The 21,234-nt window shown below is 50.9% G+C and overlaps 9 protein-coding genes across 9 annotated transcripts; 5 read left to right on the top strand and 4 right to left on the bottom strand.

The window, feature by feature from the left end:
• The first annotated feature begins 337 nt into the window (after positions 1-337).
• Positions 338-3,261, top strand: EDD37DRAFT_288486 (uncharacterized protein). The gene is made up of 7 exons (XM_062811109.1): positions 338-400; positions 483-652; positions 723-859; positions 909-1,055; positions 1,111-1,743; positions 1,806-2,596; positions 3,064-3,261. The coding sequence occupies exons 2-7, from the start codon at positions 513-515 to the stop codon at positions 3,166-3,168; spliced, it is 1,953 nt and encodes a 650-aa protein (XP_062673892.1). The 5' UTR covers positions 338-400; positions 483-512; the 3' UTR covers positions 3,169-3,261.
• A 93-nt stretch (positions 3,262-3,354) lies between these two features.
• On the bottom strand, positions 3,355-5,392 carry EDD37DRAFT_606788 (heterokaryon incompatibility protein-domain-containing protein; the record flags this gene model as incomplete). Its single annotated transcript, XM_062814923.1, has 3 exons — positions 3,355-4,941; positions 4,966-5,006; positions 5,044-5,392. The coding sequence occupies 3 exons, from the start codon at positions 5,390-5,392 to the stop codon at positions 3,355-3,357; spliced, it is 1,977 nt and encodes a 658-aa protein (XP_062673891.1).
• A 634-nt stretch (positions 5,393-6,026) lies between these two features.
• On the bottom strand, positions 6,027-6,838 carry EDD37DRAFT_288403 (uncharacterized protein). The gene has a single exon (XM_062811108.1). The coding sequence runs from the start codon at positions 6,677-6,679 to the stop codon at positions 6,092-6,094; it is 588 nt and encodes a 195-aa protein (XP_062673890.1). The 5' UTR covers positions 6,680-6,838; the 3' UTR covers positions 6,027-6,091.
• A 1,224-nt stretch (positions 6,839-8,062) lies between these two features.
• Positions 8,063-8,500, bottom strand: EDD37DRAFT_647662 (methylated-DNA-protein-cysteine methyltransferase like protein; the record flags this gene model as incomplete). The annotated part of the gene is made up of 1 exon (XM_062817909.1): positions 8,063-8,500. One exon carries the CDS (start codon positions 8,498-8,500, stop codon positions 8,063-8,065), a length of 438 nt encoding a protein of 145 aa, XP_062673889.1.
• A 133-nt stretch (positions 8,501-8,633) lies between these two features.
• On the top strand, positions 8,634-10,223 carry EDD37DRAFT_287962 (Di-sulfide bridge nucleocytoplasmic transport domain-containing protein). The gene is made up of 3 exons (XM_062811105.1): positions 8,634-8,878; positions 8,927-9,827; positions 9,877-10,223. Exons 1-3 carry the CDS (start codon positions 8,767-8,769, stop codon positions 10,190-10,192), a joined length of 1,329 nt encoding a protein of 442 aa, XP_062673888.1. The 5' UTR covers positions 8,634-8,766; the 3' UTR covers positions 10,193-10,223.
• Positions 10,224-10,473: 250 nt separating this feature from the next.
• EDD37DRAFT_287955 (GNAT family acetyltransferase) lies at positions 10,474-11,376 on the top strand. Its single transcript, XM_062811104.1, has one exon. It carries the CDS (start codon positions 10,679-10,681, stop codon positions 11,261-11,263), a length of 585 nt encoding a protein of 194 aa, XP_062673887.1. The 5' UTR covers positions 10,474-10,678; the 3' UTR covers positions 11,264-11,376.
• A 113-nt stretch (positions 11,377-11,489) lies between these two features.
• Positions 11,490-12,204, bottom strand: EDD37DRAFT_656601 (synaptobrevin like ykt6; the record flags this gene model as incomplete). The annotated part of the gene is made up of 3 exons (XM_062818843.1): positions 11,490-11,982; positions 12,037-12,119; positions 12,184-12,204. 3 exons carry the CDS (start codon positions 12,202-12,204, stop codon positions 11,490-11,492), a joined length of 597 nt encoding a protein of 198 aa, XP_062673886.1.
• A 285-nt stretch (positions 12,205-12,489) lies between these two features.
• EDD37DRAFT_288223 (major royal jelly protein-domain-containing protein) lies at positions 12,490-14,359 on the top strand. The gene has a single exon (XM_062811107.1). The coding sequence runs from the start codon at positions 12,979-12,981 to the stop codon at positions 14,239-14,241; it is 1,263 nt and encodes a 420-aa protein (XP_062673885.1). The 5' UTR covers positions 12,490-12,978; the 3' UTR covers positions 14,242-14,359.
• Positions 14,360-14,578: 219 nt separating this feature from the next.
• EDD37DRAFT_559732 (Sec63 Brl domain-containing protein) lies at positions 14,579-20,686 on the top strand (the record flags this gene model as incomplete). Its single annotated transcript, XM_062813810.1, has 1 exon — positions 14,579-20,686. The coding sequence occupies one exon, from the start codon at positions 14,579-14,581 to the stop codon at positions 20,684-20,686; it is 6,108 nt and encodes a 2,035-aa protein (XP_062673884.1).
• Positions 20,687-21,234: the final 548 nt, after the last annotated feature.

The raw sequence follows: 21,234 nt of genomic DNA, 5'->3' as shown, positions 1-21,234 counted from the left end.
ACAGCTGCAAAACAGTTGCTGGAAGCACAAAGGCGAACCTGTAAGGCGTCCTTTCCCGTGTATGACATTAACTTATCGCTCAATGAAATCGGATCAAAGAACGCAACGTGACGTAGCTTTTCGTGTCCAGGCCTGGGCATTTCTGGGCGTTAGCCGAAGCGCAGCCTAGAGTTGTCAAGCTCTTGCTGGGGATGCAGTACTTTGTCGACGAACTCACCATGCTTAATTGCGTGATGTGGCTCATGGCATGTTAGGGTAGCCTTGTTCTTGTTCCTCAGGCAGGAGCACGCGACCTCTTTCTACTTGTGACGGTCCCAGCCAACGGTGGGCGAGCAAAGTACCTCACAGAACGGTTCACAGGCCGTCCCATGGCTCCGTGAACTGAGACTGCAGTACTCTCGTGAGCCGCAAATGAACATGCCACTTGCTTGCGGTGCATGTTTATAATCTACGCGTCCCCAGACTGATCACTCCGTTCCCAGTTATGCTTCCATTTACCTTCCCAAGAGATCATGCCCGTTCTTCCCTTAATATTGCCGACAAAGGTCTTACTGGATCGAAGCGTGTCGACAGCCAATATCAGCAGCGAGGCTCTGAAAGTTGTGTGTGCATGGCCAGTGTCAGGCCAATATGGCCCCGGCACAAGATTCCTGTAAGTTCGATGATGACACCAATTCAGGCATCTTTGGCCCAATTCTGACCGAGTATTCACTTCGTGACAGGTATTATGCTCTCATCGGCGCATGCATTCTAGGTCGGGAAGTTGAATGGCTCAGAGCGGCCTGCTTAGCAGCTGCTTTGCTGTTCCCCGCTGTGGCCGCGCTTCATGGAATAGTCCTTGCGGCTGTTCACGTCGATGGTACGTGGCTCACCAGAGGTGTGGACAAGACACTAAAGTGAATCATCAGGTGCTGTTGACATGGACTTATATGGGGCCTTTCAAGTTTGCTCCATTGGTATCCTCCTCGCACCAGTAACTGTCATGCTATCGCGAAATTATTTTTCTCAAGCAGGTAGCAGCATCATCATCTTGTGGACAGCGGTGTTACTTGCCGGTAAGTACCTCTTCGGCTCATTGTGAGTGCCGACACTGGCTCATACTTATCGAAGGCCTGGTGAGCTTAACTGTGGAATTCTTCCGTGCCAAAACCTCCCGGTGCACCCAGGATGTCAACGGCCAACCTATGCCCACCAGTCCAGGCGATTTTCCCTACGGGGCTACTTGTGGCCTTGTGTGTGATGTCACGTCAGGTCCCTTCTCTCCCATGCGAATGGGCTCTACAAACAATATCTACGTTATACCAGCTCCAGATAAGCTTACATTCAACGCCGGCACACTCCTTTCCGCAGCCTGCTGCATTCCGGCCATTCTGCTTCTCATCTCTAATTGGGACAAGATCCGTAAGCTCAACTTGAATCAGAAGCGTCTTGGGAAAAGACTGGACAAGGATGCTCAGGCTCGTGAGATGGCCGAGCTTGAAGAGACGAACGATCACGAGACAGGGCCTGCCTCCGCGGCTGGAGAGACAAGCGATCAAGGAAGCCGAAACGGCGAAGACGTGGAAGAGACGGATAAATGCACCTGCAACAACAATGAGGCTGAGGACAGTGGCAACAGGCGGATTCGCAATATTGTGACTACGCCAATCTTCGGTGCGGCAATCCTATCCGTCCTCGCAATTGGGGAGTGGAACTTCTTCAGCCCTCAGGTGCAATATCAGACGGAGCCTATGGCAAGTATAGGTACACAAAGTATTTCTGAACCAATACTCATCAACTGCTGACGCGATTCGTTCTACCTATAGGTCAATGGGCCCCAATTGTTGGTACAGGGTTTGCCCTGCTTGGCTCGCTATATGTGGGCCTCGCGAAGGATATTGTCCATGAGAAGAGGGAGGTTGAACAGGAGAAGAGGGATGCTGAAGCGGAAGAGGAGAGGAGAAAGCGGCAGCAGCTGGAGCCAAAGACAGTTGCATCTACAGAACACGATGATGGTGGGGTGCCGGCAGAACCTGTCCCGTCGAGACCTACTTCCACCCAGAATGTTGCATGTAGCACATGTGGACATATCTTGTCAAATGCCACCAAACACCGATCGAGAAGCCAAAGAATCTTGGCCGTTCTGGCGGATTGGCGACGGCAAGGTAGCCGGAAAATGATCAAGGTCGCAGACTTTATCGGCACCGCTGCGGATGACACCTTCGCCAATGAGGCATTCAAACGCGCAAAATCGAGGTGGATTCACTATCCTGGAGAATTCAAGATAAACCCTGCTGCGCGCGACATAGCGGCGGAATTTCGACGCTCCAGAGACTTCTCTAGCGCCTCGAATCCATCACCGTCAAGGACCGGCAGCATTGTGCCACAATCACGGAATTCTAGCCCGGCCTTCAATAGCACTTCCCCAACCTTACCACGATCAGACACACTACAGCTACCTTTACCTCCCTCACCAATACATTTTGCTCCCACCAAAGACAGCTCACCCCCAGTATCGCCAACGGAGGTCATCGTACACGGTGGGCAAGATAATCCTGCACTCGTTCTCAATGATAACGGGCAATTATCTCGTTCGGAAACTCATCCAACACCACCAGCCCCAGTATTCCGTCTGTGGCTGTTCGGAAGCCGCCGTCGCGGCACGGTGTGAAAGTGCCTCGATGCCAACTACTTCTAGCATTCAAATATAAAATCCACACTTTGTGTACCGGCAGGAATATGGGCACTACTATGATGTCTTTGACCCCAAGACGCAAGTGCCAGCGCGACACCGAGCTCCTGTCTGAAGGCCATACGGGCAGCAAAAGGTGCTCCAAAAGTGACTCTATACGCGCTTTGCCCTTTATAGCGGCATTTCTGGGGTTCCCATCAAGCGCTGAGAGAGAGAGCGGAACCATTGCTACATCGTTTCTCAGAAAGCATGCATTGCTGTATGGGGACTTCGACGCGGTTCGAACCTTCGCCGCTCGACCATCATGCTTGCTTGAGTCACAACATGAGAGTATATCCTGCCTTTGGTTCTATGGTACAAGAGATCTGTGATCCTTCCGGGACATATGCTGGACGGTTTCGCATGCCCGCTCCTCACAACGTCAAGAATGCCGGTCTCCCTTCGGCACTTACAGTCACCGAAGGACCCGAATGACAAGGCTTACAAATCAGGTCTGATGGTGGAGACAATCACGGGCGAGTCTGGACATTCATACAGAGATTTGTAGGGTCACAAGGATTTCAGATCTGGAGGGTGGTCTTTCTAGGTGTCGGAATCGTTCAGATGTGCAGAGGCAGTTCATTCACTTGAGCTGCTAAGGGAGGAGATGCGTAGAAAGATGTTGTATTCCCGTGGACTTGCCATCATCTGATTGAAATGACCCTGGGAGATAGATTGTCCAGTATCTCGGTCCGGAATATGCAACCCATACCAAGCCTGATATGTTCACCTTTTTCGTCCTGCTTCGTAATGAGGACATAGCAACGATGGTTATCGCCACTGCCTTTTGATGCTATACGTATGCAAAGTAGCTTTGTGCCATCGATCCAGGGCTCATCAGGTGATGCCCAGCCCACTCTCTTGGACTGTTCATACAGTACTAGGAAGTACCGGGGTTGGGACGGAGCGAAAGGCAAGAACTTCCATCTGTCGACAGTAGGTACTTCGAGTCCTTCAACAACCACAGCCCGAAGTCGTAGGGAACAGCTACCTCCTAGAAGTCTGTCGGTTTGTTGACCTGTTTCTGGATAATTGAAGGAAATGAGGTCGATATCAGCCTTCGAGACAGTGTCACTACGATGACTAGGATAGAATTTGATCTCCCCATCAACACTCGCCCAGGACCAGGTCGGTGCACGTTCCAATCTCTTCACTAGTCGGGTACCCTTGGCCCCTTCCTGCATCCACAATAAGCTTGTATGAAGGTATTTTGCCCAGATGCCAAAATGATAGGAGTCCATTGAGGAATAATCACTCTGCGTGGGCCAAACACTTGCCAAACCTGCAACGGCCGCAAGTTTATCATTGGTCTTCGTCAGTTGACAGGATGAGTAATGCTCCACGATCGAAAGCCAACCTTTGAGACCTTCTTGTACCGAATCGGAAGTCCTAAGATGTCTTGCTTGTGTGTGTATTCCGGGTCTGCTAAAGGGTTGGTGAGCACATTCCCAAATCATGTCGTCCTCAACAAAGTGTAAGATGCGTTGAGAGAGGCATAACTCTTGTAGACACCAGCCTCTTTTGATGATTTCACCGCCATGAAACCCTCGGGCGATGGCAGCATCGGATAGCTTCGGTATGCGCGTGTAGACCGCAGTCTTCGTGTCATCGCGATGTCTCTCAGGCTGTATAGAAAGATATTCTGGCACCCCTCTCCTCCACAGGAAACCCTCAGCTGAAGTCCTAGCTGAATGAACTGCTACAGTCATGCTGGCGTGCTTGAAGATGGTGCCCATACTGGCAGATTGCAGGCGCCAATCATCTGGATCGTCTTGGATGATGCATAGTGCATCAATCCACAGATAGCGGAGCCCGAGCATTCGCGTAACTGTTACAGCGTCCTGAAATGTGCGAGGGAGGCGATTGAACTCAATGCCTCTGCGTTGTTGGCCGAGGTTACTCAGAGTGGTCCTTGACGGCAGCTGCTGTTTCGATTTTAGGCCCCATCGGTGGCTCAGAGCCACATATCCTGCCCGCTCAGACTCGGTGGTAATGTGGAGCTGTATCGATGTGTCAGGGTCATATGAATGGGTCAACCCCAGATCCAGGACTCTGAAAGGAAGCACGGGTGCGAGATGACTTTCCATGTCTTGCTGGCTTTGCAAGATCCCACGACAGCAATGGGGCAAAACATCCTTGATTTCGTGCGAAAGATCGTGTCGTTGATGTATCACTGCTGGGGAGAGCCCAAAATCCATCAGAGTCGAGCCTTCAAGGCGTTCAGTGAAGCTCTGTAGAGATCTTTGTATCCGTACCTGGTTCACAATACAATTCGAAACTCGCGATTGGGGCTGACCTATGAGGACCGTCCAAGCTCACATGCAGCATCCTACCTCTAAGCGTCAATCGCAGTTGGCATCTGGCGCTTTGGGGTATGTCCATCCCGACGATAACATTTTTGAGACTCGTTTGCCTCATATCACGGATAGTGGAGGCGATAAGGGCGCATAGCCGGCATCGTGACCGCGTGGCGAGAATATCCCAATGATTCTTCTTCAATACATGTCCGTCCCACTGAGCCATGTTCAGCCATTCCAGCTTGCTGCAATCTCGACACAGGCCAAGTTCGTTCAGGCCATGATCCTTGGTCAGTAAATAGGAAGGTTGATCATCAGGCTTTCCTTCAGACCTTGCGCAGGAGATTGCTGAGAGTTTTCTCCTGGCGAGTATCTTAAGTTGCATTGTTGAAAAGAAAGTCTACGCTGCTGAAGCATCAGTCAACGAGAAGTGTCAGTCCGTCAGCATGTGCTATGAAAAGACGCCCTGAATAGAGGCTTTTCAGCGGCTATCTCTGGGATCATTGGGTCCTCTGGATGATTCCTCCAGGTATTATCATCTGGACCAAGACCTTGGCTGATCAACGGTAGACCGCCCCGCTGACGTGTCTTCACCTACAGAGACGAGGTGTATTTCGATGGCGGCCAAAACAAAGAAAGAATAGGAGATCTAATGATAAGCGACCTTCGTCGCGTGTGACGTCATTGCAATGTAGAGAGTCGACCGAACGCGTCTCGTAGAACAAGGCTCGAACATGAGAATGTGAGCGAGTAAAAAATGCAGTTTGTCACGATTTCATATTATGAGTCAATGTACGTTCCTGCCATTACTGCAGCTCTTGCAGCCCGGTCACAAAACGCCGCTGAATATCAAGGCCACCCATACAATTTCGTTGGGTTCCGTTCATCACCAAGGTCACTCATATCCTCAAGAAGCGCCGGTTCCATGATTGATCTGTGGACTCATGATACATGATGAGTCATCCCGCTTCCCTAATGATGTCTTGGGGTATCTTGCTGAAGTAAAGTTTGCAACGTGAAGGTAATTAAAAGGTGTGAAAGAGAACCATTAACGCCAGGCCCAGATCGATCTCCGAACTTATTTTCAGTTCAAGTGACTGTGGTCGATCATTTCGAAGTCAAAGTCGTCCTCGTCAGTAGACAGATCGGCCATGTCCTTGCCGTCGACAACATCGTATTCCTTCTTGACCAACTTCTCCGTCTCAGTATTCTCGAATCGGCGGACAGCCTGAGTGATGGCATAACTCAAGACATCCGTGCCAGCACGGGGACCAGTGTGTGCATCGTAGCTGTACAAGTAGTCGGCTTCCACAGGCAATGGAGCAGCAGAGGTATCAGCAACCTCATCCTCCTCCGAGTTGTCTGAAACATTGGCAAGAGGGCCATCGATGGCGTCTACCACCTCATTTCTGAAGACCTTGCGAGCCAGTGTGGCAGCTTGGCCACTGAGTCTGGTCTTATGGTTCTGCTTGTATCTTGCCTCGCCTTTTGCAATGTCTTGTCCCTTGGGCCGGCCGAGGCACTTGGTGCAGTTTGCCATTGGGGAATCATGCTGAATGCATGGCTGAGTTGAGTTGCCTTTGGCACCTCTTGACCACTTGGTGTTATGGGTCTTGTCTCGCTGGTAGGGTTTGGCACTGCTGCGGAGATCGTTGGTGGAGAAGGACGACATAGTTAAAGTGTCCGATACGTGAGTTGAGTGATTAGAAGGTAATGCAAGGCCGAGTGAAGGTGAGGCTATATGCGAAGGGCAGGCTTGAAGGAATGACGCGTTCGTAGGGGCAAATGAAAGGGTGGACAAACAAAGAGGAGGGAGTAGTGACTGGTCGAGGTACGTGATATCGTACCGAGGGCGTTTCAAACAAAGAGGACTGGGTAGGTATAACAACTAAAGAGTTGTTGAGAGAAAGAAAGAAGGGAAGGAAAGAAGGACAATAGAGCAAGGACGAGTAGATGACTAGGTATATGACAAGCAGCACAGGATACACAGTCACACGGCGCGTAGAGTAGGTTGATGATGAGCGATAGTCAGAAGCTGGCTGCTGCGTTTAGACTTCGATGTTGTTGCAGAAGTGGAGATGTGAGGCGTGGGAGGGGAAAGCAAGATGGAGGGACAAGTGATCAGGTACATTGATGGGATTGGCTCCAGGGGAGCTTGACTCACCCACGCCACGATAATAGCGATAGGGAAGAGTAGGAGAGAGTCATCGGGTTTGGGAAGATGAGGCCATGTGCCCTGGAGATTGAGAAGCTCCGAGCTTTCCAAGGTCAAGCGATAAGCACGGAACCTGGAATCAGGCGGGAAGGACAACAATGGATCAGGCTCTATCTATCTAAAGAAAATGACCTCATCTTTCCTAAGTTAGGCTGATTGTTGCCATGTGATGCCCCCAAACACAGCCTTCTCCAAAGCCACCTGCGTCTACTAATTACAGTACGCGTCTCGCCATAATTCAGTCCCATCCGGGACATCCTCACCGTCCTTGTTCCTGACAATCGTGGACTTGATCATCTCCTCAAGATTCACCCAATTCATGACGTACGTTATTTCCTGTGACAATGACCTGAACAGTGCCCCTCACACATGAAGCCGTCAGTGTGTCACCCCAACCGCTTCGGTACCAAACATCAGCGCTGAGTCAAACAGGCCCTGTCGCAGGCCTCGGAGTCATGCCATTGAATCAGGTCAGCCTTGCTCTCACTTGACCCTCGTTCGATACAAGACCCAAAGCAACTCATAGTCATCAAGGCCCCAGCCGGATGACACCTGTTTTGACTCGGAATGACTCTTCAGAACCCTGACCAAAACCCTCTTAATAATGCATGTTGCGGCTTCAAGCGCAAAGCCCGACATGATTCCCCCAGTACGTCTTCGACGGAGACCTCCTCTTCAGCACCCCCATACAATAGGTTCTTCAAGCCTCTGGAAGCCTATGCATTTCGTCCGACAGTTTCATGCTCGCCTCATTCGACTTGGTAGATCCCGTAGGATAGTCCAGGTGACGATTAACGGTCGTGTTTTCTGGTCTAGTCTCGACTCCTGATCTTGAACTGATCAATCATCCTCTCGCGCGTCGTCGCTGTCGCTCTCCTCATTCGGCAACCTCTTTGGAAACCATGCGAACCTGCCAAAATCCACGCTCATGTCTTCCACGCCTCTCGCGTCGTTGACCTCAACCCCTTCTGCTCGTAGCCTCTCGGCTTGTCTGTTTGCAGCCGCTCCACCGTCCCCTCGTGGGCTGATACCACCCTTGGCATTGACCACTCTTTGCCACGGCACGTTTTGATCATGATAGAAGAATTTGTCAGGCTCATTGGGATCGAATGTTGACAAATGTTTGAGACAGACCCCTACCTGACGAGCCCGACGTGGAAAGCCAAGAAGGAGAGCAACATGGCCGTAGGAGGTGCATTTGCCGTAAGGAATCTGTTGAACAGCTGAGTAGACAGCCTCGAACCACCATTGAGCTTCCTCGGATTGCTCTCTAGGCATTATTGTAGGAGAAGGGAATATGTGGATTCGCCTAGATCAAGCAAAAGAACAATTGACTGACTGGCGGTTGGTAAGCTGGAGGGACGAACCATGGAAATCAATTCCGACCCAAAAATCCGGGGCATTTTTAGGCGCGGTTCAGTTGTTGTCATTGTTTATTTTCCCTTGGCGATGGAAGAACTGTTGGCCTTTGCCGCCTCAGTCACTGCCAGTACCTCGAGCACTTGCTGGCAGAATTAAATTGGTCTTGTTTGTGATCTATCAACATGGCATTCCGTGGAACTGAAAGTCCCATGGATTTTGAATGGCAAGGTCACGGTCCAGTCGATCCTACATCACCCTTTCACAGACACATCATGGAGGCACAAGCGAAGAAACGTATGCAACGCATTACCCTACCAGATTCCCTCTGCTCACCGCAATCAGGCACTCACAGCGAGTTCGACTCGCCAAAGAAATCGGCCCTGCCGTCGTTACGTGCACCAAACAACCAACCATTCTTCTTCTCAAACGCACCATCAACAACACCTTCCGCCTCTCCCTTTCGTAACTCATCATTCACGACACCCCGAAAACCGTTCGACATCGATTTCTCCTCCGGACCTGAAAATTCTTCGCCGCTCGAACAGACCGATAATGAAGACACTCCAGATGCAAAATCGATACCGATCGAATTTAAAGCTAGTCCGCAGAGGATGGAGAGTACGAGAAGCTCGTTGTTTGGTCTGTACGACAAATTCGCACCCAGCCCTGGTCGCGGAGAAATTCGGAAGCCTCATGGCGACTTGATGGCCAGACGAATACACAAGAAGCGTCGTAGAGCGCAGAAGTTCGACAAACAGTTAATGTTGAGGACAAGAGACACTGCGGATGACAGTGAGGACGATTCGACACCCAGCCCAGCAGAACCACAAAAGCCCAAGGTGGAGGAAGTTGGATGGATTACTGGTCTATTCACATTCATTCATACCTACCCGGATGCGCCCTCGATCATCGCGAAATACCTGCAGGTCTTCTTCAACGCTGCAATCCTGGGCGGATGTCTCTATATGTTCTGGTCATTCTATGCCACGATACGGGCGGATGTTGATCGGGCGAGTGAAGATGCCATGGCGGAAGTTTTGGCTGAGATGGCGGCATGCTCGAAGAACTACATCGATAACCGGTGTGCAGCCGACACCAGACTACCCGCTCTCGAGACGGTGTGCAGTAACTGGGAATTGTGCATGAATCGAGATCCTAGCTCGGTCAAGCGCGCGAGGTTGAGTGCACACACCTTTGCCGAAATCTTCAACAGCTTCGTCGAGCCGATCAGCCTGAAGACCATGTGAGTGTGGCGGTAGCATGTTCTGAGAATGAAGCTAATTCGTTGACAGGATTTTTACCATTACACTGGTAGTCGTAGGGTTGGTAGTCAACAACGCTACCTTTACGCTGTACCGAAGACAACAAGAAAACCACAACACGAGTATGTATCGACCTCCATCTGGTTCGTACATGCACCCTGGACAGCAGAATGGCCATATGGGGCAATTCGCTATATCGCCAGTTATGCCCTATGGCCAACCATATGTGGGCTGGCACGGTGAACAGTCGTATGGTGGTCAACAACAACAAATAGAATATCAGCGAAGTCCCAGCAAAGAGCGTCGAGCACGGAGCAGGAGTCCATCGAAGAAATTTGTGGCTTGAGTATCATGATGAATTGGAAGCGATTGGAGTTTGAGTCTGGATACTACATTGGTATGGTCGGTCATACACTTGAGCATACCATTTGTTGGACTCTGCACAGCAACGAACGAATTCTACTGGCATCTGATGAGTAGGCGCCAACTGTTTGACATGGCTTTAAATGTCCTCCAAGGATAGGCTGATGCAATGATGCATGTTCGGTTGTACCTGTTTGGAGAAATCTGGAGATCAGCCTCGTCGGCAGTTGAAGATTAAAATTTATATTCATTCGCGCCCTTTTGCATCTGACATTGGTCGTAGATTGATGTTCCCACGACTCTGGCTAATCATACGGCGTCGTTGTACTTCTATTTTGTTTTCAGACCTGTCCATTACTCTTCGAATCTATCTCTATTACTTTTCAACAGTCTGTACCAATAACCCAGGTGTATACATATATACAAGCGACCACATATCAGCACTGAGCCATTCGGTTCTGTCGACATAATGGCCGAAATCTCAACCCCGACCTACAGAATCCGGTACGCCACGGAATCCGACGTGCCCACCATATTGCAGCTCATCAATGAACTCGCATCCTACGAGAAAGCACTGCATGAGGTGCTCGCCACGGAACAGACGTTACGCGAGACGTTGTCTTTTCCGGACGCCAAAGCTCAGGGTGGATTCAGTCAGGGATATGCTAAGACGTTGTTAATTGAGCCCGTCACTGGCGCCTCAAGCGGCGAGACTGTGGTGGCAGGAATGGCCCTATACTTCCACAACTACAGCACCTGGCGCGCCGCTCCGGGTATTTTCCTCGAAGACCTATTCGTTCGGCCCGCCTACCGAGGCAAGGGGTTTGGTGGTGCACTGATACAAGCACTCGCCAGGGAGTGTTTGCGTCTAGGCTGTAAGAGGCTTGAGTGGAGTGTGTTGAAGTGGAATGAGCCTTCTATCCAATTCTACCAGGGGCCGAGTATCAATGCGACGAGGATGGAGGAGTGGGTTGGGATGAGGGTTGATGGGGAACCGCTGGAGGAGTTGGCGAGACGGGGTCCAAATGACAAGAATGGCAGGGTAGTGGGATGAGCACCACTCTGGAGGGTTACTGCATATCAAGCCACAGAGAAAATGGCCCGCGGAAGACCAAACAAGAGATAGACACATGAACAGAATGTGTATGCATTTATGACCACTCCTGCAAACGCCAAACGCCTGCTTGTCATGGCATTTCATATCGAGCCGAGTCCCATCGCTGTCCAACAAGACCCGAATTCCGTTGTGGTACTTCTGACCGACTCTTCGATTTCGCTGTTTACATGACGATACAACATGAGTTCTGCTTCTTGGCCTGCTGGTAGAACATCTTGCTCTGCGCACTTAGGCCGTCGGACTTTGCGACGAGACTGTCAATCTTCTCTCCTCGTTCCAGTACACTTTCGATGGTCTTGTGAAGGACAATCTTGGTCTCGTCGAGTTCCCGCTGCACCCGCATGATGCTGTCTGCTGCCTCCGGGTTCTGGTATTTCACGATATAATCTTTCAGTTGGGGGAACGGTCGACTCGTCACACTCGGGCTCGAGTAGCTGGTTCGGGGATTTTGGGAGGTGAATTCATCGATGATTTTGGAAAGCAGTTGATGTGCCACTAGTGCTGGATACTCGGCGTCGCTGATGATGATGCCGGCTACGCCCTGGCTCGAACCGTATGCGTGGAATGTGTAGGACTTCTCTTCGATGTCTTGACGGACGCCCGGCCTTGTGCGTTCCGCCACGGTTTTGGCGAACATGGTCATGAATTCGCCATAGCTGGGAACAGGAGTGTCAGTCGAGTAGCAATGAGGTCAGGGAAAATTGACGGACCTGTCGCGTGTGAAGCGGGAAAACGAGGAGAGGTCTCGCTCGACGGCGAGTTCAGTGGCAGGGACTGGGTCGTTTCGGACGATCTAATAGATGTGTCAATGGTCTTGTGCTTTGTTGTGCCGCATCCGGCCTATGTTTGTGGCTTACTCCGATGTAGAAGATCTTCATGATGGCGGTGATGCAATGTCTAGAATGCGGTGGACGGCAGGCAGTCTCGATGGATAGGGTCTTTGTTGATCAACGGTTTCTGGGTGTCGGCGTGCTTTGTGGTAGTGGTAGTGGTGTGTTTCGTTGAAGATATGATACAGAAATGACTTGAGGATCGCAACAAAGACGCCTAGAAAGTGGTAGGACGTCACATGCCGCCGCCGATACTTAGTCCGTACCGAGACGCCACGGCCTCTAGGGCGTCCGTGTCCGTGCCTTCCTAGGCCAATTAATCATTAAATAAAAAAGTCGCCTGGGCTAGAAACCCATCCAAACCTCACTGCCTGTTGAATTACAGACTGCTGTAAGTTACTTCTCAACCATCCAAGTACGTCTCGTGCCGATATCGCGGTCCGAAGAGTTGGAGATGTGACATCTCGCGCCATCTGAGGCGGGAAATCCGCCAGTTTCTGCTAAATCTAGTCCCAGGCACTCTCCAGAGGCACACTCACAGATACCCCTCAATGTTGATGACAGACTGCAGCTCTCCCCGGACCGTTGCACTTGACGATGCGGAGAAGGTACACTTCGCATGGACTATTGACACTCACTACACCCGAATAGATGTGTACCAGGTAGGATATTCGTTACATGACCTCATGGCTACAAGCGATGTGTTACCCCGACCTGAAGCTGCAAACTGCATATATAGGCAGATGGCAAGGGGGATGCCTGACCTGAAACCTACACCTACCCACAACACATAGCACTGCTGCTGCAAGATCCATCGGGACAATGTCTTGGAAGCTACTGTTGGTCTCAGCTTTGGCCGGTCACGCAATCGCCCAGTTCCCTTCTACGTGCCCTGCAGTTGTGAGTGCTGGACCAAATGGCACCATCGGCATCTGTCCCCAGGACTTTACCATCATTGGTGGCGCGCTCGAGCCCGTCCACGAGTCGACACGAGCACCCACCGGCTTTGCCGTTGATCCTTCTCTCAACATCTATCTAACTTATCCTCGCAACCAAGGGGCGACTCCTAACAACGTGGTCATAGCGACTTCGTTTACTGGAGAGCAACCATGGCCCAATGCGGCATATCAGAACTGTACGCCGACGCAGAATGTCAGCACATGCTTCATCAATGTTCAAAATGTGGTCCTAGACAGCATAAATCAGCTCTGGATTGTTGATTCCGGAATAGCACCTGGCAACAAGAGTGCCACTCCAGGCGGCGCGAAGATCATGTCCTTCGATCTGTCCGGTAATCTTTTGTCAACATATCTTATTCCATTGAACCTCTACCACGACAACCTCAACATCAACGACGTCCGCATCAACAACACCCTCGGCGGAGGCAAAGGGTACGCTTTTCTTACCGATGAAAGCGCTGATGGAAGCATCGTCAGCATCAATCTCGACAACGGCACGGTGAACAGACGACTATTCAACACGACCGTCGTTAAGTCAGATCCTGGGTACGTGGGTGTCTACGACGGTCGCCCAATCTACACTTGGAATGGGACAAACAGAGTCTTCTCCGCCATCGGTAGCGATGGCATTGCCCTTGCCAGCGGTAACGTGTATTGGGGTGTCCTTTCAAGTCGCCGATTTTACTACGTGAGCCAAGAAGCCGTGGTCGACAACTCAATGAGCGATGAGCAAGTCCTTGCGGCTGTCCAAAACCCAGGAGACTGTGGCACCGAACAAGCCGGATTTACTGGCGACGATAATGGAAGGGTGTATATTCTGGCGAGTGAGCACAATGCCATCTTCTATGTCGACACACTTCAGAGTCAAGTCAATGAGACGGTAGATGGTGTTCCTCCTGGCGGGCCACCCCTCGTACCGGTGCCACCAGAAAGATATGTTGTCAAGACGCTCGTGAGGAATGCGCTGATTCAGCATGCCGACAGTGCCGCGATCTATAATGGATGGCTTTACTTCTGTACGAATCAGCTGGAGCTCAGTCCGACATTTTCATACAACAACACGGACAATAGGAAAGGCCCGTTCAGAAGTTATAGGACGTGGGTCGGAGCAGGACCGGCGGTGTAAAAGGTCATTCATGTCCGCAGGATGGAGCCACAAGGCTAGGACAGTAATAACGCATCAAAAGCGTAGTAGTTGACCATCATGAGTAACGGTATATCTAGGAACCTACTGAAGCAAGAAGTGCATAGTTGTCAACAGGAGTATCGCCTGGTCTGTAAGTGTCACATGGTGGCGCCGACATCCGTACTTAACTTAGTCACGGCAGTGAAGTGGGCTCGAAATTCTTGGCATCATTGTGATGACTCTCTCTTTTCATTTCATGGCCGCCCATATCACCATAAATCAACCATCTTTTCTATACTCACGATTCGAAGCAGCGGTCCTTGCTGTAGATAACAGGATGGCAGGGTCGACCTTTCAAGGGGAGCCACAATGGCTGGCTCAAATGACCGCCATGAGAAATGCCATTGCTGAGCTGAAATTGCCACCTTTGAACGACCCGTCTCAAATGTATGGATCAGATCTGGACCTTGATGACAATCTCAGTGACGAAACCGAGGACGATATTTGGGACGTTGGCAGTGAATTGAATGATAGTCCTGCGACTGACGATTTTGATGCCAACGGATATCAAACTCCCGCCACAGTCAAGGATGGTGTTTTTGACAAGGCATGGCTTCACAGCAAATGCGCTGATTTCGCCCACTCAAGACAAGGCCTCAATGCTTCTGATCTGGAACAGCAAATCACAGCAGTTCTTGCTTCGGACAGCTTAGAGGATGAACTACAAATGTCACTTGCCGACATCGTTGGCTTCGACGACCTTGACTTTGTCATTGAGCTCATTTCCCACCGCCGCGACATACTGTCTGGTCCTACTGCCACCACCCGCCAGACATATGGTCTCTTCGGGCAACTGCAAACCACTCAAGAAAGAGAGGCTGCGCTGAGACAACAGGACCATGAACACAAACATGCCGCTCTGGCCCCAGCATTCGACCGAAGCACTCCCAAGTACGCCCATGTCTACAAGGCAGAATCGTCGGCTGCAGGAAACATCCTAGATGCGTCTGGGAAGAAGTATGGGTTGCCTGTCGGTAGCACGAGAAATGACTATGCAAAATACGAAGAATATTCTGTCCCAGCAGCCAAGGTCGGCACTTTGGGTGTAGGGCGAAAATTGGTCAATATTGAAGATATGGACGGATTGTGTCAGCGTACATTCAAGGGATACAAGTCACTCAACCGCATGCAAAGCCTGCTTTACCCTGTGGCCTACACTACCTCTGAGAACATGCTCGTCTGTGCGCCCACGGGTGCTGGCAAAACAGATGCTGCGATGCTCACCATCCTTCAGACCATCTCAAAGAATGTCATACCAAACCCTATCGAGGAACCCGACGCTGCCGACTTCGTCCTTCTGGCTGATGACTTCAAGATAGTCTATGTCGCACCAATGAAAGCACTTGCCGCAGAAGTGACACAGAAGTTGGGGAGCCGCCTTGCATGGCTGGGCGTCCAAGTTCGTGAGCTGACTGGCGACATGCAGCTGACGAAGCGCGAGATCGCGGCCACCCAAATCATCGTGACGACACCCGAAAAATGGGACGTGGTGACTCGCAAGAGTACGGGAGATACTGAGCTTGTCCAAAAAGTCCGTCTTCTCATCATTGATGAAGTACATATGCTTCATGATGATCGTGGCGCCGTCATTGAATCCCTGGTTGCAAGAACGGAAAGACAGGTGGAAAGCACGCAATCTCTGATCAGAATTGTCGGGCTATCTGCGACGCTTCCAAATTACGTTGATGTTGCGGACTTTCTGAAAGTCAATCGAAACAACGGCCTGTTCTATTTCGATGCATCCTTCCGACCGGTTCCTCTTGAACAGCATTTCATTGGTGTCAAGGGAAAAGTTGGAAGTAAAATTCAGCGTGATAACCTTGATCAAGTCACCTTTGAGAAGATCAAGGAGCTCCTGAAAGAGGACAAACAAGTCATGGTCTTCGTTCACTCCAGAAAAGATACAGTTCTCACTGCTCGGATGCTCTACACCATGGCTGTTGATGATGGATGTGTTGATCTACTCGTTGACCCAGAACATCCGGCATATGTTAGAGCTATGGCAGACTTGAAGACAACTAGGGGTCGAGAACTTCGTGACATTGTGCCCAAAGGTTTCGGCTGCCACAACGCCGGCATGCCACGCACGGACAGGAACTTCGTTGAGAGGATCTTTTCCGAAGGCGCTATCAAAGTCCTTTGCTGTACAGCGACTCTAGCGTGGGGTGTCAATTTGCCAGCTGCAGCTGTCATTATCAAAGGTACGCAGCTTTACAGCGCTCAAGCTGGTAAATTCGTGGACCTGGGGATTCTGGACGTGCTGCAAATCTTTGGTCGTGCTGGTCGTCCACAATTCCAGGACACCGGTATTGGCTTCATCTGCACAACTCAGGACAAGCTACAATTCTACCTTTCAGCCGTCACTCAACAGAAACCCATCGAGTCAAGATTCTCGCACAAATTGGTTGACAATATGAACGCTGAAATCAGTCTGGGTACTGTGACTACCATAGCAGAAGCTGTAACATGGCTGGGCTATTCTTACCTATTTGTCCGCATGCGAAAGAATCCGGAAGCGTATGGTATCGACTGGAATGAGTTTCAAGACGATCCCCAGCTCGGCCAACGCAGATGCAAGCTGGTCGTTGATGCCGCTCGGACCTTGCACAGAAGTCAGATGATCATCTTCAATGAGAGAACCGACGAGCTCCGGCCCAAAGATGTTGGCCGCATTGCCAGCCAATATTATGTACTTCAGAACAGTATCGAGATCTTCAACACCATGATGAGACCTCATGCTAGTGAAGCAGATGTTTTGAAAATGATCAGCATGAGTGGTGAGTTCGACAATATCCAGTCCCGTGACAACGAAGCGGAAGAATTACAACGACTCAAGAAAGAAGCTGTGGCGTGTCAGGTTGAAGAACCGCCCAAGACCATGCCTCAAGGCACTGGGAATGAGAAAGAAAAGGAGAAGGAGAAGAAAGTCATCGCGAACCACGCAAAGACCAACATTCTGCTACAGTCTCATATCTCCAGAGCCAAACTCGAAGATTTCGCCTTGGTATCAGACTTGGCATACGTTGCACAAAATGCTGCCAGAATCTGTCGTGCCTTGTTCATGATCGCCCTGAATAGAGGGTGGGGCTATCAATGTCAGGTATTGCTCTCCATGTGCAAAGCGATCGAGAAGCAGATGTGGCCGTTCCAGCATCCGTTTCACCAATTTGACCTACCTCTTCCCGTGCTCAAGAACCTGGATGACAAGGCACCTTCATCCAACATTGAGAGTCTTCGGGAGATGGAACCTGCGGAAATTGGCAACCTTGTGCACAACCAGAAGATGGGAACCACCATATCAAGATTGCTCGACAATTTCCCAACCATGTCTGTAGAGGCTGAAATAGCACCTCTCAATCGAGATGTGCTCAGGATGCGATTGTACCTCTACCCGGAATTCAATTGGAACGACCGACATCATGGCACGTCAGAGTCTTATTGGGTCTGGGTTGAGAACTCCGACACATCGGAAATCTACCATCACGAGTACTTCATTCTCAGTCGAAGGAAGATGCATGATAATCACGAGCTGAACTTCACTATTCCGTTGGCCGATCCGCTACCATCCCAGATTTATGTGCGGGTCATCTCAGATCGCTGGCTAGGCGCAGAGACAGTCCATCCTGTTTCTTTCCAACATCTCATCCGTCCGGATACCGAAAGTGTATATACCGACCTACTCGATCTGCAACCTCTACCAATCAGTGCCTTGAAAAATCCGGCATTGGAAGAGCTGTACGGGCAACGCTTTCCGTTCTTCAACCCCATGCAGACGCAGATCTTTCATACCCTGTATCATACATCGAACAACGTTCTCCTGGGCTCACCAACAGGTTCTGGCAAAACTGTGGCGGCCGAGCTCGCCATGTGGTGGGCGTTCCGTGAACACCCCGGAAGCAAAGTCGTGTATATTGCACCCATGAAAGCATTGGTCCGAGAAAGAGTCCAAGATTGGCGCAAACGACTAGTAGGACCCATGGGCTTGAAGCTGGTGGAATTGACCGGTGACAACACCCCTGATACTCGAACGATCCGTGACGCGGACATTATTATCACCACCCCTGAGAAGTGGGACGGTATTTCCCGATCCTGGCAAACAAGGTCTTATGTGCGACAAGTATCGCTTGTCATCATTGATGAGATTCACCTTCTGGGCAGTGATCGCGGGCCTATTCTCGAGATCATCGTGTCGCGAATGAACTATATAGCATCACAGGCTGAGAGTGGTTCTATTCGTCTGGTCGGAATGTCAACCGCTTGTGCCAACGCCACTGATCTGGGCAACTGGTTGGGCGTCAAGCCCGGGAACAATCAGGGCCTGTTCAATTTCCGTCACAGCGTCCGACCTGTCCCATTGGAGATCTACATTGACGGTTTCCCCGAGCAGCGCGGTTTCTGTCCGCTGATGCAGAGCATGAACCGACCTACCTATCTGGCGATCAAGAACCACAGTCCCGAGAAGCCGGTCATTGTCTTCGTGGCATCCAGAAGACAGACCCGTCTGACTGCCAAGGATCTCATTAATTTCTGTGGCATGGAGGAAGATCCGCGGCGATTCTTGCATTTCGACTCGGAAGATGACCTACAAGCTACATTATCTGTTGTCAAAGACGCGGCGCTCAAGGAAGCCCTCTCGTTCGGTATCGGACTTCATCACGCCGGTCTCGTCGAATCTGATCGTACGCTATCCGAACAACTCTTCGCCGCAAATAAGATTCAGATCCTGGTCGCTACCTCCACATTAGCATGGGGTATCAATTTGCCCGCCCACCTCGTCGTGGTCAAGGGGACCCAATTCTTCGACGCCAAGATCGAAGGGTACAAGGACATGGACCTTACGGATGTGTTGCAGATGCTCGGTCGCGCTGGCAGACCTCAATTCGACACTTCGGGTATTGCTCGCATTTTCACCCAAGACGCCAAAAAGGCTTTCTACAAACACTTCCTGCACACGGGTTTCCCTGTCGAAAGCTCTCTGCACAAAGTTCTCGACAACCATTTGGGCGCTGAGGTGTCCGCGGGTGTCATCACAACAAAGCAAGATGCGCTCGACTATTTGACATGGACGTTCTTTTTCCGCCGTCTGCATAAGAATCCCACGTACTACGGTCTTGAGATCTCTGCGGAAGAGCACAGAGAAAGCCAATTGACTGCCAGACAACTTGCTGCAGATTACATGGTGACTTTGGTCGACAAGTCGCTGGACGATCTCGCCGAGAGCGATTGTGTGGCTGTACACAATAATGGCGACGTCGATAGTACCCCGTTCGGCAAGATCATGAGTTACTACTACCTCAGTCATCTTACCATTCGGAAGTTCTTGTCCAAGGCACGCAAAACGCGCGATACTACGTTTGCTGATGCCTTAGCGTGGATCAGCCAAGCTACTGAATTCGATGAGCTTCCTGTCCGACATAACGAGGATTTGATCAACGCGGAACTCGTTAAAAATCTGCCCCTCGGCACGGAAGGACTGCTGGATAATATGCCCCTGTGGGATCCACATGTCAAAGCGTTCCTGCTGATTCAAGCGTTCATGTCCCGCATCGAGTTGCCTATCAGTGATTATGTTGGTGACCAGATCTCTGTTCTTGACCAGGGTATTCGTATCATCCAGGCTGGAATTGATGTCATGACCGAGCTGAATCGATTGGACGCCGTGGTCCAGATGGTGCGATTGTTGCAGTGTATCAAGAGCGCGCGCTGGCCCGAGGATTATCCGCTTAGTATCCTACCTGGTGTGCACGAGGTGTTTGATCCGAAGCTTGAGGGTAAGGTGCCGGGTGATCTTGTCACCACTGCCGTGCTGGCAAGTCGGCATGGCCACAAGACTGTTGATGGGTTGATGAATGTCTTGGGGATCCGGGCGCAGGGTGTGCGTGCGCAATTCGCAAAAGCGGTTGGCGCGCTGCCTGATATTACGGTCAATGCGAATGGTGATGCCGGCGGTGTGCTGCAGGTGCAACTGAAGAGACGTAACCGGTTGAGTGATCCGGAGGCACGGATCTATGCGCCTAAGTTCCCGAAGCCGCAGAGTGAAGGGTACTTTGTGGTCGTGTTACCTGCTGGATCGAAGGGTAGGGCACTTGTCGGTATTGATATCCTCGCGCTCAAGAGGGCTGGTTGGGCGATGTCGGGCAGGCAGGGTCAGAAGAGTAGGGCGATGGAGACCAGTCATGTCAAGATCAAGATGCCTATCCTGGAGGGCATGAGTGGTGGGCAGGTCAAGGTTGACATCTTGGTGATGAGTGATGCATACCCAGGCATGGAGTGGTGGTCGGAAGGTGTGGTCGTGCCTGTGCCTGTTGCGAAGGTGGAGGAAGTGCAGACTGTGCAGGTCGATATTGATGAGAGCCTGCAAAAGAAGAAAGGAGGTGCGAGTTGATATCGATGAGTCTGCAAAGAAGAAAGGGGTTTTGCAAGCGTGATATGAAAGAGACAGTCCCGGCTCGAGAACTTGAAGGAGCCCAAAGGTGACGTTGAAACTTTAGGTGCAGAAAATGGAAACACGCCGCTCGGGCAGCTGGTCTCGAAGACGTCGCTGTCGCGCCCGACGCCAAAGCGGCACGAGAGACCATCATGCGAATCGACACGGACGTTACATTCGCGTAAGGACGAGTTGAGGAAAGAGCGAGGTAGATGTGGAACGAATGCAGACACGGAGATGACATGTGTATTGTACGTATGTCCTCATTTTGTACATGGCGTCTGTTTGAGGCAGCGCCCATCTCACCCAACCCGTCCGACCCAGCCGAAAACCGTCTATCAAATGTTCTGTTTTGAAGCGAAACCCATAGCTGATATGCGAATGTCTGGAAGCCTATCTGTGGCTTTCCAGCGTGAACATATCCGTGTGTCCCACCCGCTCAAGCTGAAAGAAAAACCGTAGTATATACATGTAATGGTCATAAATGGTGCCCTCACAAAGGAAAG

This window comes from Exophiala viscosa (assembly GCF_022695815.1).
Source record: "Exophiala viscosa unplaced genomic scaffold EDD37scaffold_2, whole genome shotgun sequence".
Classification (NCBI taxonomy): domain Eukaryota; kingdom Fungi; phylum Ascomycota; class Eurotiomycetes; order Chaetothyriales; family Herpotrichiellaceae; genus Exophiala; species Exophiala viscosa.
The sequence above is the reverse complement of the archived record's forward strand: the minus strand, read 5'-3'. Positions and strand labels throughout refer to the sequence as shown.